The sequence below is a fragment of the Phascolarctos cinereus genome, unplaced genomic scaffold, assembly GCF_003287225.1.
Source record: "Phascolarctos cinereus isolate Bilbo 61053 unplaced genomic scaffold, phaCin_HiC Scaffold_444;HRSCAF=1060, whole genome shotgun sequence".
In the NCBI taxonomy this organism is placed as follows: domain Eukaryota; kingdom Metazoa; phylum Chordata; class Mammalia; order Diprotodontia; family Phascolarctidae; genus Phascolarctos; species Phascolarctos cinereus.
In genome coordinates, this window is record NW_027555785.1 from 1,481 (window position 1) to 22,465 (window position 20,985).

The 20,985-nt window shown below is 36.4% G+C and overlaps 1 protein-coding gene across 1 annotated transcript; it reads left to right on the forward strand.

The window, feature by feature from the left end:
- Positions 1–3,042: 3,042 nt before the first annotated feature.
- LOC110204470 (uncharacterized) lies at positions 3,043–17,824 on the forward strand (the record flags this gene model as incomplete). The annotated part of the gene is given in 7 exon segments (XM_020980691.2): positions 3,043–3,731; positions 6,211–6,325; positions 7,382–7,430; positions 7,433–7,554; positions 9,111–9,217; positions 16,642–16,779; positions 17,694–17,824. Coding segments are annotated over 7 exon segments (895 nt in total), but the record flags the coding sequence as incomplete, so codon positions are not given.
- Between the last annotated feature and the right edge of the window lie 3,161 nt (positions 17,825–20,985).

Below are 20,985 nucleotides of genomic sequence, written 5' to 3' on the forward strand. Positions count from 1 at the left end.
GCTTTTTTTGGGGGGGGGGGAGGTAATGTAATCAGGGTTAACTGACATGCCTACGGTGACACAAGTAGTCAGTATTGTGTGTCCAAGGCCGGATTTGAACTTGGGTCCTCTAGACTCCAGGGCCAATGTTCTATCCACTGTGCCACCTGGCTGCCCGAAGGCATAAGCTTTTAATTAATAATTTGCCTGTATATTTTAAGCATTAACAAATTTAATTTATTTTCCATATTTTTTTCCCTATATATATCAGCTAGGTTTTTTTTTTTTGGTAACACACATTGGCACTCTCCCCAATAGGTTTACATCTATATATATATATATATATATATATATATATATATATATATATACATATATATATATATATATGTTAGAAAATAATTGTAAAATGCATTACTAATTTTCTAACCACAAATTGTACACAGTATAATATGTAAGTAATGATTCTGTTACTTGTTAAATAGGACTTCTAACTAGCCAACCCATAGCCCAAATGTAGTCACGATAGTATATCATAGAAAATGTTATTGAACATCATATGCCATCTATTTTTTTTTTTTTGGCTAGACAATAAGGCTAAGTGACTTGCCAAGGGTCAGACAGCTAGTAAATATTATGTGTCTGTGGCCAGATTCGAACTCAAGTCCTCCTGACTCCAGGGCCAGTGCTCTATCCTATGTGCCACCTAGCTGCCCCTATCATTATGCCATTTAGAGACAGCATTGAGGTTCTGTAGGATATCAGGTACGGCTGATAGAACAGAGAGAGTCTATCCCTTGAAGAAATGTTGACAAGTCATGTCACAAGTAAAACCAACAACATACGGATCATCTGACTTACACACTGCACCAAAAACAGTCCACTATAGAAACCAAAAGATGTATAGGATTAACTTGCATTTTGGTTGTTTGGACAGAAAAAGAAGGAGGAGGAGGAGGAGGAGGAGGAGTACAAGAAGTAGAAAATAGAGAAGAAGGATGAAAAGATGGACAAGGGGCTTTGGAAACTAATGAAGACGGAGGAAAAGATTGAGAAGATGGAGAAGACGAGAGAAGAAGAAGAAGAAGAAGAAGAAGAAGAAGAAAGAAGAAGAAGAAGAAGAAGAGAAGAAGAAGAAGAAGAAAAGAAGAAGAAGAAGAAGAAGAAGAAGAAGAAGAAGAAGAAGAAGGAGAGAGGAGGAGAGGAGGAGGAGGAGGAGGAGGAGGAGGAGGGGGAGAGGGGAGGGAGGGGAGGAGGAGGAGGAGCTTTAGAAGCTAAAGAAGATGGAGAATGAGAAGATGGAGAAGGAGAAGAGGAATTCATGTCATGAATAGAAAGCAGCAGAGAAGCAAAAGTGGGGGAACAACAAGGCTAGTTTGAGAATAACCTGTTCTATTCCCCTTTGCAGATATTTCCTTATGCCTTGAGGGTTGAATTAATTTCAATGAACAAAAATCTTCTAGCTTCTACTCTACATTATATGTCCCTTAAAAACAAAACCAACTTTGATGATCTATTCTAGTGTCATCCTGCAACAGTATCATTATCAATGATATATAGAGAATCCAAATATCTGTGTTGGAAGGGACCTTAAAAATCGTGCGGTCCAGCCTTACAATCAATGTAAGAATTGTTTGAGCACTGCGGTCAGACAACTTCTACTTGAGGGAAATTGTCTCACAAGCAGTCCATTCCATTGCCATAAAGTTTATTTTTCCTTATACCAGCCCAAAACAGGCTCCTTTCATCACTGGTCTTAGCAATCTGTTTTGGAGACTCCCAGGTCTTCACAATGGCCCTTGACATATTTGAAAATAGACATGCCTTCCAGTGGTCTCCTCTATCTTAATCATTCTTAGTTCATCCATATCTCTTCTCTCTGAATTTATCAATCTCCCTCTGATGTGTTTTAGGGGTGCAGGGACCACAAAATAACTTGGTTCAGGGCAGAGTCATCTGTAAAGAACTCACAAACTCAAGTAGTCTTCCAGTCCAGGGACAAAAAGTTTATTGTACCACTATTGTGGCAGGCAGAGCTTCTTAGGGAACTCACAACTTAACAGGAGTGATGCTAAAGCTTATATAGGAAAAGTTCAGTGAGTGGTGTGCCAAGTTTGCTAATTAGGTGGTGAACATACAGTTTCTGTACCTTTTGGCACAGGTGTCGTTCGCTATTGGCGTGGCCTGGGAGGAGAACTTCTAAAGAATCTCTACCTGTACACCTCTACATCTATAATAAGATAGCCTGGGGAGTTGGGAATTTACGTCTATAGCTTGACCTCTGGATTGTATACGGTAGGTCTGCTGGTACAAGATAGTCTTGTTCATACAAGGAAAATTCTACAGAGGTCATCTTGTTCTTGTAACAGGAAAAGATAATTTGCCTCACTGGGGTCTACTCATGAATTACTGCCAGAGATAGGGCCTTTGGGCACAAGTACCCCATCACCACCTAATATGTAGCATCCATAATTAAACACAATAGACTGGACTGCATTTCTTCAGCCCAGAGTCAAATGGAATCATCCTTTGGGATTTAAACACTATTATTCTATTACTATAGCCTAAGGATGTTTAATTTTTTTAGCAACTTATGATCAACGAAAACTGACATATCTTTTGTTTTTTCAGTGAACTGCTGTAACCCCTTCCTTCCCACCCTTAATAACAGCATCAATATGGCAATTATAATTCTGCAGAGGCTGGGCTTGAACCCAGGGCTTCCTGGCTAATGCCAACTCCACCCTCCCTGGACCAGGCTCCCTGTCCCATACAAATCATTCTCCCTCCTCCTGGAAGCAAGAAAGGGGAAGGGATAACCAGAAGAAAGAAGAAGCTAGACTGTATTTGTCCCAGGGCACCGAGCAGACCCCCATGACACTTGTTTCAGTCTGGGCTTCACAGAGTCATGAAGAGCTGGAAGACACTTCGGAGGTCATCTAGTACAACGTCTTCATTTGACAGAAGAAACTGAGGCTCAGAGAGAAAAAGGACTTTTTCCATCTTCGCAAAGGCAAGTAACAGAGTGGGTTCCAGGATTCGAACCCGAATCCTCTGAATCCAATCCAGCACGCTTCCCATTAGGCCACACCTCGTCCTTATCCCCGCTACTTTGCTGTGCATCCCTTTTCAACGCGAGAGAGGAAAGAAGCTGGAGCACCCGAAGCAGCCTGGTGCTCAGCCACTTTCAGATCTAGAGCTTTGGGCCCCTCCCACTGAGAGCTAATGGAAACAGCACATGCGCACTCACCTGTGCATGACTTTTCCATTGGGCCCATGCATGACACAGGAGGATCTGATAAATGTATGCGGAATTGTCTGCCTCGAGGCGTTGCCAGGGCTACAACTGTCACTAGGCTTGAATCTTCTGTAACTGCTGCGCCCTCTGGAATCTCTTAACCTCCAGTCTCCGGCCACTGCAGTTCTCTGTAGCGGAGGCGAGGTCCCTGAGAAGGCTGAAAGGCCAAGAGAAAACCCCTCCCTATTTCTCCCTACCGGCTCTGAAGTCCAGTAGCGAAAATGAAAAAGATTTTCAGTTTCCGCAGAAAGCGAACAGTGAATCCACTTCCAACCTCCGCCCTCAGGAGGAGGGACAGCGGGGTCCAAGAATCCGATCCTAATTCAGGATACCTGATTAGGGCCAAGGACCTGGAGAAGATCCACAAAGCTGCCTCCACTGGGGATGTGGCGAAGGTGCAGCAGCAGCTGCTGCTGAGGAAGTCAGGCGTGAACGATCGAGATAAAATGAATCGGTAAGAGGGAGTGGGAAGAGGGGAGAGAAGTGAAGCCTTCCCCCCGGCAGCCTAAGACACCCCCCACGCCTCCCTCCTTGCGTCTGTGTGTCTTTACTCACCCTTGGAAAAGCTGTTCCCCTCAGCAGCTGGGACAGGACAGCACCTCCCATCACGGTCAGGCTTTCCCTCCTGGACATTGGATAGTAAGTCCGGAAAGGTGGTGTCACCTCACCTTCCTGCCTGTTCAATTTTAATGACCGGGAAACTCCTTCATTTTACTTTGAGCCAGGGTCCAACCAACTTATATTTTCTCAATGGCAACTTGGGAAAATACTACTCTCTTCTAGTGAAATGTAGTTTTTGAGTCGTTTCAGTTGTGTGCAACTACCCGTGACTGTGTTTGAGGGATTTTCTTAGCAAAGATACTAGAATGGTTTGCCGTTTCTTTCTCCGGCTGCTTTTATGGATAAGGAAATTCAGGCAAACAGGGTTAAGTGACATGCCCGGGTCACATGGGTATCTGAGGCCAGTTGTGAACTCAGGAAGATAAGTCTTCCTGACTCCACGCCCAGCACTCCTGTCCATTCTAGTTGCCTCTCCCATGTGGGGAAACATGGCCACGATATGTGAAGTGTAAAAATGCCAAGGCAGAAAATTAATTTCTGCTTTTATTAAGCATCTGCTATATGTATCAGGCACCCAACTAACTGCAATAGATACGAAGAACTTGGGGAGCGGGGAATGTCCTTGCATTCTAGGAGGTAATCAGAAAGGGAGACTAAGGAGGAGAGGATGGGATACTTAGGAGGAGAACCAAGAAAGCGTAGTGTTACAAAACCTAGAGAGAAGAGAATATCAAGGAGAAGAGTGGTCTAGTTTGAAAGGCTTCAGAGAGAAGAAGGATGAGAATTGAGAAAAGACCATTAGATTTGGCAATTAAGAGAGCATTAGTATCTTTGAAGAGTTTGGAAGCCAGCCTGTAGAGTGTTAAAAGAAAATGACAGGAGAAGAAGTGGAGACAGCTGTTGTCAAAGGCCTTCTCCTCACATCTAACCACAAATGGCAAGAGAGATGTGGGATGAGAGTGGGGACAGATTGATCAAGTGATGGTTTCTTGAGAATGAGGGAGAGGATATGGGAATGTATGTAGGCTATCAGGGAAGTAATTAGTAGGCAGGGAAAGATTGAAGATAAATAAGAATAGGAATGATAGAGGGCATAACCCATTAGAGGAGATAAGATAGAATGGTATCACTTCTACATGTAGAAGCATTCTCAGTGGCAAGGAGAAGGGCCACCTCTTCCTATGAGGTGGCTGAAGAAGGACATAGTGGCAGAAGGCATTTGTACGTTAGATGAGAAGGAGGTAGGAACAGGGAGGACTCAGGTAATGGCCTCAGTTTTTTCTGTAAAATATGAGGCAAGATTTTTAGTTGAGAAGGTACATAGTGAACCAAGGGAGGTTTGAGGAGGGATTAAAAGGTTGCAAGAGCTGCTCTGGTGAGTGGCATAGGGAATTTACCATGGAGCTAGAATATAAAGTGATTGCCTTGCAGCAGTGAGAGCCCAGTTGAGATTATGTAACATAAATTTATAGTAGATCTAGTAAACACAGTTGTATGATTTTCTCCACCTTTATTGAGTAGCAAGTGTATAGGAAGAAAGACAGTAGAAGGCAGCAGTGATTCAAGGCTGAGGCTTGGCAAGACACAATTGGTGAGATTATAAGGCAGGCAGCGACTACCAGGCTCTTCAAAACCTTGCCATCATGGTAGAACTACCAAAACTTGCACCCTGCTGGGATGGCCTTTAGCAGCACAGATTCACTTCCACTGTCCAATGTCACGTGGCAGTAAGATTTTAGTGGAGAATGCACACACATTTGCACACGTGCTTGTACAAATACACAATATGCAAAGATGTAAATGTTTTTCTGAGGCAGCTGCTTTACTAAATGTTTTGTAATTATGGATGCTCTTAGTGGAAAGAAGTTATTATTACACTTAACAGCCAAGCAGGGTGATGCACACCAGTAATCCCAGCTACCAGTGTGACTGAGGCTGGCAGATCTCTTGAACTCATGAGTTTGCATCTCGTGGGCTATGCCAGAATGATGTCTGTGTTGAGGCTGGCATCAATATGGTGAATCCCAAAGTACGAGAGGCCATCAATTTGCCTAAAGGGAGGTGAACCAACTGAGGTCAGAAACTGAGCAGAGTTCCCATGTCAATATGTAGTGAGTTTTTAATCTGTTTTTGTTTTTGTTTTTACCCCTGGCAATTTTGTCCATCATATCGAGCAAAAAGAGCTAATGCATATTTTATATTTCTTTGGGTGACAGTGGTATCCATTTATGTTCATTTTGGCAGTGATTTAGAGTCTAGGCATAAGAATAATAATGCATTTTATGTTAGAAATCACACTAACTTATAAGTGCAAAATTTTGATTGTTGTTAATATATTATGAAGCAATCACATAGCTCTCTCATTTCCGTAGGACACCTCTACACCTGGCCTGTGCTAATGGATATCCAGATGTTGTAGCTCTCTTAGTAGAGAGAAACTGCGATCTAAACCTTCTGGACAATGATAATCTAACACCTTTGATGAAGGTATGTACTAGTTAATCATGCTGGTCAATGAAATGCTTTTTGATTTCTCTCTGATTAAGAAAATATGATTTACAAATCAAAACAACTCTGAGGTACCACATCACACCTATCAGATTGGCCAACATGACAAAACAGGAAAATGATAAATGTTGCAGAAGACGTGGGAAAATTGGAACACTAATACATTGTTGGGGTAGTTGTGAAATGATCCAACCATTTTGGAGAACAATTTGGAACTATGCTACAAAAATGTGCATACCCTTTGATCCAGCAATAGCACTTCTAGGGCTATATCCCAAAGAGATCAAACAAATGGGAAAAGGACCCACATGTACAAAAATATTCAGAACAGCTCTTTGTGTGGCAAAGAATTGGAAATTAAGAGGATGCCCTTCAATTGGGGAATGGCTGAGCAAGTTGTGGTATATGAATGTAATGGAATACTATTGTGCTATAAGAAATGATGAACAGGCAGGCTTCAGAAAAACCTGGAAAGACTTATATGGTCTGATGCTGAGTGAAGTAAGGAGAACCAAGAGGACTTTGTACACAATAACAGCCACATTATGCGATGACTAATATTGTTATACTGAATCCTTCTCAGCATTGCAAGGACCTAAGACATCTCCAGAGGCCTCGGGATGGAAAATGCTGTCCACATCCAAAGAAAGAACTATGGAAGTCGAATCGCTATCACTCATTTTTACCTTCTGTTGAGTTTTGTTTCGGCTTTCTGATGGTTCCTCCTATTGGTTTTAATTTTTACTTACAACTTCACTAATGTGAAAATATGTTTAATAGGAATGTAAACGTAAAGCTTATATCAGATTGTGTGCCGTCTTGGGGAGGATGGGGAGGAGGAAGGGGAAAAATATTTTCAACTCTAAAGTATATGGAAGTGATTGTTGATAAATCAAAATAAATTAATAAAATTAAAAATTTTTTAAAAAGAAAATATGGTTTACTAACTTATTTAAATAACATTAATGATGTTTTAGTATATTAAATTTTTATCTCAGAGCATTAATTGTCTCTTTCTCTGTACTATATTGACAGGCAGTACGGTGTCAACATGAGGAGTGTGCTACTACCCTGCTCGAACATGGTGCGACCTCAATCTTGTGGACACCGACAACAACACGGCACTTCACTATGCTGCCTTTGGACAGAACACAGCTATAGCAGCAAAGCTGCTGAAACACAACATGGACATTGAGGGAAAAAACAAGGTAGAAACCCACCTTTTGTATAATAAACTATTTTGTGAGTTAAAATGTGCAACAGGTGGTGTCCAATTCACATATTTTGTAATTCATATATTCATGGAAGCATTTCTTTAATGAAAATAACTTAAAATAATTCTGTAGTCAACGTTCATTGGCCTTTGGAATTTTCTAATAGTGTGGAGGTGGAGGAGGAGGGGTGGGCAACAAGGGAGGAGATTTTACTCACGTTGGACTTCCTAATGAGGAAACTCCCTCTACTGGTTTAGACTAGGGCCTGCTCTACAATTTAATCTTAGACTAGGGATTGTTACACAAGATACATTATCTTTAAAAAAGCAACAATGACTTAATAGTTGTCTTCATGTAATTGGCCTCCTTCACATTCTATATATTTACGCATTTAAAAACGTTATTCGGGAAAGGAATCCATGATACAACAAAACTTAAGAAACCCTGTCTTTATGCAGTGTCCTAGGGTACTGAAATGTTAAGTGACTCCTCAGGGTCACCCAGCTAGTATATGTGGGTGAGTGGCAGGCTTTGAATCTAGGTCTTACTGACTTCGAGGCTGACTCTCTGCCCATTCCATCGCAGCTGTCTCTCCAGAATTTTGATTGCATGATACATTAGGTCTGCTCCCAGGACACAGTGGTTCCACCAAATATTTGCCTACAATGCTTTTTCTACAAATAGACCTTTACATATGATAACACAATGTTAATTTGTCATGTAGAAATGCCATAAGTTTTTTTAAAATCTTTTTAAAAATGTGTTCCTACTAAGTATAAAAATACACAGACACAGAATTTTTGCAAGAATAAATTCTTAAGTGTATGTGTTTTTTTTCCTATTTCCTAAAGACTATATACCCTTTCCTTTCTATAGTTACTGAATAACTCCTGATTTTTAGGAAAAGGTTTAACTCTTAGTCACTGCCACTTGAGAGAGAAAAAAAAACATAAAGCATATTTTAGGAGGGCTGACAAGAGAGGGAATATGCCAATGAAAATGACTTTCTTCCAGGTTTAATCACCTTGAGGCAAGATTTTCTTAAGTTTTGAGGCTGCTTATACACACTCAAGGGCAGTAGGTAAAGAGAAGTAGGCAAATGTAAAATTGACCATGGTATAGCTTTAGCTTGGCAAAGTACTGAGGAAATAAGGTTGGCTGCATGCAGACAATAAGTTCTCATGACACAAAGATAGCAAGAAAGGAACATACTCCTGAAATAATATGGAACAGTCTCCTATAAATCCTGGGTCTCTATATACTGATCACAAATTTATAGCTGGAAGGAATCCCAGAGGCTCTCTAGTTTCATTCTGTTATTTTACATATGAGGAAACTAAGACCCAGAGAAGTGAAATAATTTGCTTATGATCACACAGGAATTAACAGAAGCAGGATTGGTCTTCTTGCTCCAAAATTCCGTCGTACCATACCTCCTTAACAAATTGTTAGCAAGTTCACAGGATGTTCACAAAATGCCTTAAGCTGAATTGATGTATACATATAGAATTTTTACATATTGTAACAATATCTTTAACATGATTTTGCAGGAAGGCTATACACCGCTTGTGGTTGCAATTAGAGAAAATAATCTAGCTATGGTAGATTTTTTCTTAAAAAATGAAGCAAATGTGAATGCCACGGATAACACTAAAAGGTACAGTAATTACTGCTTGAAATAAAATAAAGAGAGAAAAGTTTCTAGAATAATAAGAACAACTTAAGCCATGGAACACATGGAACAACAATAATCAAAACTGATTATCATTGTGAAAGGGTGAAAAATGTCCAAAAAACTATTATTCTTGACTGCAACAGAGAAAGCAGTTCATGTAGGCCTGCCAATCTTGGTTAATTGGTGATTACTATTTGCAGTTTTATTTATTTGATTTTAAGTTAGTTAAGATTATCCCAAAGAAGTTTTGTACTCTGGTGTTTCAGGTGATTCTCTTTATGAAATAATCTTCATGTCACCCATGAGAATTGTAGTGTGTGTTTTCTCCTCTTCCTTTTTTTGATTTTCCTTAAGAATATGCACATTGAGAAATACAAACCAATACAAGAATAATACGATGAAATACTTGATGAACCCATGATCTTATCATTGTGGAAACTTGTGCGACTGGTACATATTTTAATCTTTCCATGCCTTCTTATCCTACATGATTTTCATCATTGTCATTCCATAAATCCACTATAGAGGATCCAGGAAACACACTGAAGCTTTCTCCTGGTTCTTTTAATACATGAGGAACAGTGCAGTGAAAATTCTTTCTGGCTTTTATTTTTAATACAAGATTAGGTCATCCTCTTTTTTTTTTTTGTTTATCCATGTCTTTGAGAATGTCTGTCATACCACTTCCTACATCAAAGTCATTATTGCCTGAAACTCCTTATACTCACCATGCATATTTCCATGGCCTTTGAGATTATCTACAGTTTTGATCCTTCTGAGATTATTTTTGGTTTTTGGATTTTTAAAAAATCACTGTGGCCACATAGCATTCTTGAGAGAATATTGGTGTTTATACAATGAACTTTTGTGGCAATGGAGTCATTGTAAGTGCTGTATAGTTTCTCAAATGAAATTCAGTTGAATCTCCTTTTCCCAATAATTATGAGCCCAGTGCACTGCTGTTCTTCAATACCCATTCAAGCAGTGTGCGTGTGTATTAGGACACATATAAACACCTCTACAAAGATATAGATTGACCAAGTAGATGGGGCTGTCCTTTCAACTCTACGTAATCTAGGAAATATTTACTTTTCATTCACTTTTTCAGGGTGGATTCTTAGACCAATACATTTTGACTAAGTTTGGATTTCATCAAGGAGCTTTTTGTTCCAGGGCTTGATACAATCAGCACAATGTCATCCACAAATAGGAGCATTTGTAAATCTTTGCCATCATATACAATCTCTGTTCTATTTGGATCCTGTCCAGGACATCCTATGTAACACTGGGAAACACCTTAGGTGAGCATATGCCTCACAATTTACATCTAGCTTAATGCTGATACTTACTCATTGAACCAAGTTATCCCTTTGTGTGGCATGGGTCATTGAGCCTTGTATGATTTTAACATTAGCATGTGAGAAACTTGTTTGATATCACCAAAATTGAAAAACAAAACAAAACAAAACAAAAAGACAAGGACCTGACATTATCCTAACACACAAATAGGACTGATTACAATTGTTGGAATAATTTTGGAATTAGTTGTCTATATTCATTCAGATCATCGACTGTCCAGAATAAAGGTCAAAATTAATATAAATGAGAAAAAAGGATAAAGATGAAAAGCAGACAGTAGTCATAGCAGCTGTTTCCTCTTGTGATTAAGCATGCTATCAACTCCCCCAGATGAGAAATGGACATAGCTATTACCCAGTTAACAAGCTGGATTGTCTATATTATTCCTTCTTTGTGCCAATATTGATGACAGTAAGGTTCAATCAATGGCCATCGGGCACCCTCTTATCTTCTCCAAATTTAACACATTCGAGCACTATATATGCTAAGCACTATGCTAGGCAGTGGACATATGAAATTTCTCAAAAGTTTAATGCAAAGGAGTTGCCTCAAAGAGAAGGCCAAAAGAGCCCAGAAACGGCATCAGCTGGGAGACATAATCTCTGCCAAAAAGAGAGCTATTATGGCTAAGATGAACTCAAGCTTACACTAAAACATAATTTGTAAATAAAATAAAATAAAACAAAATGAAATGAAGAGGAAGAGGATAGAAGATGAAGACCAGTATTGCTTTCCAAAATAATGAAAAGCAGTTGAAGAGAAGATAAACCTGTAGGTTGTTTGACATGAAGCCTAAATCAGATCATCCTGAGAGCATTTGTTTATGAAATTTGAAGAGTGACAATGCATAGATATGAAATAGAACAGAACTACCATTATTTCTATTTTCATTAACACCAACATGGGAACATTTGGGAAAGATTGCTTCCTAAGGAAATAAAAATATATGAATATTAAAAAGTAATAGATTAGATTTTTAGATTTTTCATTGAGCAGATATTTCAAAAGATGTGTGTGGTATCTTTTTGAGCCTTCACTTCTGAATGTTAATTTTTTTAATAGTATTTCCCCACACTTACATGTCAAGACAATTGTTAGCATTTTATTTTTACAAAATTTTGAATTCCAAATTTTTCTCCCTCCCTCGCTCCCCTCCCTTCTTCTGAAACTGGCAAGCAGTTTGATATGGATCATACATGTGCTATCATGTACAATATATTTCCATATTAGTCATAGTTGTGAAAGAAGAAAACAGATCAAAAAGACAAAAACTTGAAAAAGAACAAAGTAAAGGAGAAACTATGCTTCCATCTGCATCCAGAGTCCGTCAGCTCTTTATCTGGATGTGAATAGCTTTTTCCTTCATGAGCTCTTCGTGATCTGACTTATTTCACATCATTGTGCTGCTGAGACGAGCTGAGTCATTCACAGTTGATCATCACATAGTGTTCCTGCTAACTGTGTACAATGTTTTCCTGGTTCTATGCATTTCACTTAGATCAGTGAATACGAGTCTTTCCACGTTTTTCTGAAATCTGCCTGCTCACAATAGTATTCCATTATATTCATACACAGCAGCTTATTCAGTAATGGGCATCCCCTCAATTCCAAATATTTTGCCACCATTAATAGGGTTGTTATAAATATTTTTGTACATGTAGGTCCTTTTCTGTTTTTTATAATCTCTTTGGGATACAGAACTAATAGTGGTATTACTGGATCAAAGAGTGTACACAGATTGGTTGCCCTTTGGGCATAGTTCCTAATTGCTTTCCAGAATGGTTTTATCAGTTCACACTCTACCAACAGTGTGTCACTGTCCCCAGTTCTCCACATCCTCTCAAACATTGATCATTTTCATTTTTTGTCATATCAGCCAATCTGATAATTGTGAGGTGGCACCTCAGAGTTGTTTTAATTTGCATTTCTCTAATCCAAAGTGATTTAGAGGACTTCTTCATATGCCTGTGGATCACGTTGATTTCTTCATCTAAAAACTGCCTGTTCCTATCATTTGACTGTTTATTATGGGGAATGATTTATATTCTTACAAATTCGACTTAGTTCTGTATATATTTGAGAAATGAGATCTTTTTCAGAGACGCTTGCTATAAAGATTGTTTCCCAGCTTTCTGCTTTCCTTCTACTCTTCGTTTTATTGGTACAAAAGCTTTTTATTTGAATATAATCAAAGTAGTCTATCTTACATTTCATAATGCTCTCTATCTCTTATTTGGTCATAACTTCTTCCCTTACCCATAGATCTGACAGGTCACATTCCTTGATTCCTCGCTCTTCTAATTTGCTTTTGGTGTCATCCTTTATGTCTAAATCATGCACCCATTTTGACCTTATCTTGGGATACAATGTGAGATGTTGGTTTATTTCTTATTGTTTTTGAGTTTTCTGATCAGTTTTTGTGAAATAGTGAACTCTTTTGCCAAAAGCTGGGGTCTTTGCGTTTATCAAATACTAGGTTCCTGTGGTCATTGACTATTGTGTCTTTTGTACCTAATCTATTCCATTGATCCACCACTGTATTTCTTACATACAAGATTAGTTTTGATGATTACTGCTATATATCTGGTATTGCTAGGCCACCTTTCTTTGTACTTTTTTTTTCATTAATTCCCTTCATATTTTGACCTTTTTTTCTTCCAGATGAATTTTTGGTGATTTTTTTTTTAGTTCTGTCAAATACTTTTCTTGGCAGTTTTATTAGCACTGAATAAGTAAATTGGTTTCAGGCAGACTTGTGATTTTTATTATGTTGGCTTTGCCTACCCATGAGCAATTGATATTTTTCCCATTGTTCAGATTTGACTTCATTTGTATGAAAAGCATTTTGTGATTGTGTTCATACAGTTCCTGGGTTTGTCTTGGTAGGTAGACTCCCAAGTATTTTGTATTGTTTACAGTTATTTTGAATGGAATTTCTCTTTCTATTTCTTGCTGCTGAGCTTTGTTGGTCATAAAAAAGAATTCCTGATGATTTACTTGGATTTATCTTATATCCTGCAATTTTGCTGAAGTTGTTAATTATTTCATGTACTTTTTCAGTTGATTTTCTAGGATTCTCTAAGTATACTCTCATATCAGTTGCAAAGAGCGATAAATTTGTTTCCCTATTGCCTATTCTATTTCCTTCAATTTCTTTTTCTTCTCTTATTGCTATAGCCAGCAATTCTAGTACACTATTGAACAGTAGTGGTGGTAATGGGCATTCTTCCTTCACCTTGATCTTATTGGCAGGGCTTCTAGCTTATCTCTATTATAGATGATGCTTGTTGAAGGTTTTTGATAGATACTGCTTATATTTTAAGGAATGCTCCCTATATTCCTATCCTCTCCAGTGTTTTTAATAGGAATCTGAACTGTAATTTGTCAAAAGCTTTTTCAGCTTTTGTTTAGATATTCATATGATATCTGTTGGTTTTTTATGGATATGGTCAGTTGTGCTTATAGTTTTCCTAATACTGCACCAACCCTGCATTCCTGGTACAAATCCCACCTGGTCGTAGTATATAATCCTTGTGCTAAGTTGTCGCAATTGCCTTCCTAGTATTTTGCTCAAAATGTTTGCATGGATATTCACTAGGGAAATTGATCTACAATTTTCTTTTTCTCTTTTAGCTCTTCACGTTTTAGATATCTGTACCACATTTTTTTGTCATAAAAGGAGTTTATTATGACTCCACTTATTTTTCCAAATATTTTACATATAGTAATTCATTGTTCTCTGAGTGTTTGATTGACTTCACTTGTGAACCACTCTGGCCCTTGGGGATTTTTTCATACTGAATTCATTAATGGCTGGTTCAGTATCTTTTTCTAAGATGGATTTATTTAGGCATTCTGTTTCCTGATTTATTAATCTGGGTAATTTATATTTTCAAAAATATTCATTGATTTAGCTCAGATTGTCAGATTTATTGACACATAATTGGGCAAAGTATTTCCTAATGATTGCTTTAATTTCTTCTTCCTTGATGATGATTTCACTCTTTTCATTTTTGATACTGGTAGTTTGTTTTCTCTTTTTTTCTTTTTTTTTCAATCAAATTAATCAATAGCTTATCTGTCTTCTTTTTTCATAAAGCTTGCTTCCAGATTTATTTGTTAGCTCAGTAGTTTTTGTTTTTGTTTTTTGCTTTTAATCTTACTACCTCACCTTTGATTTTCAGAATTTGGCATTTGGTTCAGTTGGGGATTTTTTATTCATTTTTTCTAGTTTCCTTTTCTTTTGTTTATTTATTTTAGTTGGGAAAGCAATTAATTGATCCCATCTTTTTTATGTTTTGTTGAAGTAAAAATTTAGAGAAATAATTTCTCCCCTAAGCACTGCTCTGGCTGTATCACATCCATTTCAGTATGGTGTCTCATGGTTGTCATTCTCTTTAATGAAATTACTGATTGTTTCTATGATTTATTCTTTGACCTGCTTATTGTTTAGGATTAGATTATTTTGTTTCCAATTAACATTTAATCTGTCTTTCTCGCACCCTTTGGTGAAAGTGGCTTTAATTGCATTATAATCTAAAAAGAATACATGTGATATTTCTGCCTTTCTACTTTTGGTTTTGAAGTTTTTATGCCATAATACATGGTCAGTTTTTTTGCTTAGGTAACATATGCTGTCAAGAAAAAGGTATATTCCTTTCTGTTCCCATTCCGTTTTCTCCAGAGCTCTGTCATATCTAACTATTCTAATAATCTATTTACCTCTTTAGTTTCTTGAGTGTTTATTTTTTGGTTGGATTTATTGAGTTCTAAGAGGAAGCAGTGGAGGTCCGCCACTAGCATAACTTTGCTGTCTATCTCTTTCTCTAACTCATTTAACTTCTCTTTTAAGAATTTGGATGCTATACCACTTGGTACATATATGTTTAGAATTGATATTGCTTCATAGTCTATGGTATCTTTTAGCAAGATGTAGTTTCCTTCCTTATCTCTTGTAATTAGATCTATTTTTGCTTTTAATATTTCTGAGATCAGGATGGCTACTCCTGCTTTTACACTTAAGCTGAAGCATAATGTATTATGCTCCAATCTCATACCTCTGCTCTGTGTGTATTTCTCTGTTTCAAATGTGTTTCTTGCAAATGACATATTGTAGTATTCTGGTTTTTAATCCATTCTCCTACCTGCTTCCATTTTATGAAGAGTTCATGCCAATTACATTCATGTTATATGATTATTAACTGAGAATTTCCCTCCATCCTATTTTTCTTCTTGTTTGTCCTCTCTCTCCTTTCACCCTTTACCTCTTCACCAGTGTTTTGCTTCTGTTGAACACCTCCCCTGATCTGCCCTCCCTTCTGTCAGTTCTCCCATACCCTCCTCCTACCTTAATTTCATATTCTCCCCTCCTACTTCCCTGTTCGGTAACATAGATTTCTATATTCAAATGATTGTCTATATTATTCCTTCTTTGTGCCAATATTGATGACAGTAAGGTTCAATCAATGGCCATCGGGCACCCTCTTATCTTCTCCAAATTTAACACATTCAATCTCTCCTTTCCTTCTGCATTCAGTATACTCCTCTTTGTCATAGCTTAATTATTTTCGTGTAAAATTCGCCTTATATTCATAATTCTGTCTATGTATCTTCCTTCTAGCTGTACTATTATTGACATGATTTTTAAGAATCAAAGTATTATCTTCCCATGTAGGGATGTACACAGTTTAGCTCTACTGATTCCCTTATGTTTTCTCTTTTTCCCTGTTTATGCTTCTCTTCGATCTTGATACTGGAGATCAAATTTTTGGTTTAATTCTGGTTTTCTACTTATGAAAACTGTGTAGGATCCCAGGAGAAAGTCCTTAACTGTTGCACACACAAGGCTTTGACAAACTGTCTACTTGTCTATTATGAAGCCTTAAATTTGACAATCCCCAAAAAAACTCTAAGGGGACAAAAAAATTCTTTCTTTCTTTTCTTCTGCTTTTAATTGCATTTTTCCTGCTTCACATAAGCAATGCTCCAATCTGATTAGATGTGACTTTTTAAATTCTTAAATGTAAATTGTTTCTTTGTTATTATAGGACACCCATCATGCATGCTGCCATTGGTGAACCAGTAGGCATAGTGAGTCGTCTTCTTCAATATGATGTTGATGTCTCTTGCCGAGATAAATCTCAACAGACAGTTTACGACCATGCCACAATCAGTGGTCGCGCAATGTAAGTTCTAACATTATAGTTCTAATTATCTTTATACAATTGCATTTAAAAGGTTTTTTCCCCCGTGTACTTGAGACTGCCCAGGGACTTTCATAGTTGCATAAAATAGCAAGCATCTGACAAGCATACTTCAAGTCACTAAGAAGAAATTGGGCAAATGGCAAAGTTAGGTTGTCCAAATTTAGGAGGACATGAGCAAGAGACAGGGTACAAAGTAGAGTCAGGTAATCTGAGATCAGAATTTTCAGAAATAATAATGATGAAACCTGCCATTTTTATAATTCTTTAAGGTTTTCCAATGTTTTACATACACTTTATTATTTGATCTTCACAAAAGTTCTGTAATTTATTATACTGTCTGATTTAGAGAGGTAATTTTTGTTTGTTTGTTTTTTAACCTTTGCTGACACCTCTCAGTTATAGTAGACCTAAAGTTAGTTTTAGGGAAAATCACAATATGTCTTAGATGCCTTCAAAGGAGTGATAAATGAAAAGAATAAATCATAAATATTAATAGTCAACATTAGAATTTATAGAGTGGCAGTTTGGTACAGGGGAAACAGTGCTCAATTTGGAGTCAGAGGACCTGGGGACAAATCATGCCTCTCACTATATGTGTAATGTTGGACAACTGTTACCTTCTCTGGGACTCAGTTACTTAATCTATAAAATAAAGAGATTAGAGTAGATGACAAATATAGACCCTTTCAGTCCTAAACTTACAGTTCTATAATATTGTGACTCTGACTAGATTGAATGATTGGTTATGCTCTACAGACTTTATGAAAACAACATTTTTTTTTTTGGTGATAATCTGATTATGTAAGGTTTGAGTTACACCAATACTTGGTGCATATAATTTTTATCTTTGTTGATGTAGACTTAATATGTTTTATATTTTATTTTATACATAGTCATTATAAACTAATTACTGAGTATGGAAGACAGAAGGGACTTTATCAGTCCCATTCAACCCTAACCAGAAGTTCAGAGAGTGCTTTTGATCCAGAATTTACTTTGGGTGCAGCTGCCATGGATCAAATAGGTAAGACTTAAAAACCTGAAGAAATAGTGACTTTAGAAAATAATGAAAGAGCAATCTTAAAATTCATATATACTTTTTTCTGTTTCCATTTTATACTTTAAATGGGTAGGAACTTATTTATTTTTGATTAGTTACTTAATTATCCTTGTAGGTTCACTATCCTGAAGCCATTTACTAAAAACAGCCACAAGATCTTTTGTGTTATTATTATCTGCTTTATCCAAAAATTTCTTTATGTAGGCTTCAATACAATTTTCAGGTTTCTAAATTATTCTAAATATATTTAACCAAATTATATGAAAAGTCTTTAATACTTTTAAAATGTATTATATTTAGCAATATAATTTATTTCTGATTCTTAAATATGGAAAAAATAAATAATAAATATGAGACTCCTATAACTGTAGCATGCGTACCCATACTTACATACACACACGGACAGAGGGACTGTATGAATATATAAAGATAGAACAGAAAAAGAACAAGAGAGCAGAGCCACATTCTTTTTTAGAACTCTGTAAATCACTTATCCAAGCTTTGGAAATATATACATTTTAAACCTTTTCAAAATTTTAAAAGGTTCATAAAGCTTTTGCTTTATTCTAAAGAAAATACAAAACCCACAGGATTTAGAGGGACCAGGGAATAGAGATTTGAAAGGAAATGCATATAACCATAGATTTTTGGTCAGTATTTGCATCACTTTGTGATTCAGGTAGTTAAACTTTAGACAGGAGAAGATTTTCTGACTTACCTCCTAACATTTAATCCTACCGGCTGGGCCATTTGGAATCTTAATGATCTGGGCTTGTAATAATAAATTCATCTCACATTTATAAGACTTTTTTTTTTCAAATCAGTTGACCTATTACCTTGTGTGAAAGATAGTGTGGATATTCTGGTTGCTCTCATTTGAATGGTGATGAAACTGAGGAGCACAAAGCTTCGATGACATGCTCATGCTAGCAGAGCTAAAAGGAAAGAGTTATCATGCCCTCTTAACTACTGTACATTACATTATATATCAGGAAGAGATGACCTATGTAAACCTTCCTTAGAAGAAATGAGAAATCACAATGGCAGAAAAGACAGTATATAATTTTAAGTATACATTACTACTGCCTAAAAAGGTTATATTCCAATAAAATATTTTAATTCCCTATAGCTAGTCATGTCACAACTGAACCTCACTTTCCCTCATTTTGTTCATCTGTAAAGCAGTCTTATCTATAGCTACATACATGAAATTGTTATGACAAACATTGAAGTTCACAAAAGTGAAGTTCTGTTCCTCAATAAGCAATAGTTTTACATGTTAACTACATATAAAATTTTGAGCACATTTTTTAAAAAATTCTTAATCCAATTTTAATAAAAACAATTATACTAAGTAATCTCATTGAAGATGTGGTGTCTATGAAGTTAATCAAGAAAAAGTTATAGTCTAGAACACAATTAAATATAAGGACATTGAAGAGTATGGCTTATTAGTGATAGATAAAGCTATTCATAAATATGTTCAAGGAAGATATCAGAATGTAAACATTGACTTTATGAAATATATAGTAACCAAAAACATTTTCTATACAAGCCAAAATCATAATGTATGTATAAATATATTAATGTTAGAATTGTAAAATGTTAAAAGAACTAGGGATAGGAATAAAAAGAAAAATTAATTACAATTATTTGCTATTACAAAATATATCTGCTTTCCTTCAAATACTCATCTTTCACTATGAGACATTTATTTTTTCCACCTCATTTTCTGTTCATCAAAAAAAATGGTAAAAATTCATCATTTGATTGGTAACTGCAGCAGTAATGGCATCGCTTATCCCTTTATTAGACTCAAAATTGGTGATCTCTGAGTTCTTTTGAACTTTTGAGGAATCATTAAGCTATTGTCATAAACCTCATATCTTCATTGTTTTGTAGTAAACCTTAGAGTAATAATAAAGTGACAACTGTTTTCTTTGACTTTTACTAATAGTGAAACTTTTGCATGTTTTTGTTTTTTGTTTTTTTTTTTTTTTGTAAATCATATTGTCCAAGGGAACCAGGCATTTACATTAAAAATGAGTATGCTAGAGCCCTGGTCCTGGGGCCTAGTAGTCTTTTTCACTTCCCTGAAACCAACATTTGCTTTCTTACCATTATTTATTTCATTCTTTTGTACCCATTAATTGTGAATAACCCCAATTTTACCAAAAAAAAAAAACAACCCAGAATTCATGAGTTTTCTAGTACGTTGGCAAATGATGATATTCTGGGGTTGATCACCACCCTAGATATTTCTTCTGGTTACTTTGATATTTTAATTCAGGTTTATGGTAGAAAAGCCACAAGGTATTCAAAGCATTGGATTCCAAAGTGGTTTTTTTTCCTGCTCTCTAAAAATTGATACTGTATTTGCTCTTTGTGCAACCATAATTTTAATTGTGCAATATCATCTTCCTACACAAATCGACATGGATGATACTATGAACCACTGAATGATAAAGGCTAACAAGTCAAAGATATCCAAAAGATATCCTTCTCAACAAAGACAAGGCTGTTGTGTAGATAGATAAGCCAGGAACGATTTAGGACCAGTGGTTTAGCACTGCCTCTGCCACTAACTACCTCCTTCATCTCTTTGAACCTCAGTTTCCTTTTGTTTCTATTTACAAATGTGAAGTGAAGGGTTTGAAATGCCCTCTGAAATTCTGTCTCTTCTAAAAGACCATGCTACTTCATGTTTTAATACCATTGATTTTAAGTATTTTTTTAATCAGAACATGAATAATATGGCAAGTTAGCTACAGTAGTATTCATCATCTGTTGTCTACCTCCCTGATAAAACATTTTATGCCACATGAATGTAGTCTATAGCATAACAAACACATCCCCCTTTAAATGTACATTTTATCGTTTCAAATGCTTCTGTGACTTTTCCCCATAAGGGCATGCAAAACTTTATTCATAATTTGTAAATCGCTTAGGTTATAAAAAACCACTTCAGTACATTGCAGACAAATTGTAAATGTCTAATCTACTTGAAGTAATAATCCATATAAGATAAGGAGACATACTATAATATTCAATAGAACAGAATCTAGCCTGACCTAGATGAAAAAAAGGCATTTTGCTTTCCAATTAGTTTTCATATATACACCCTT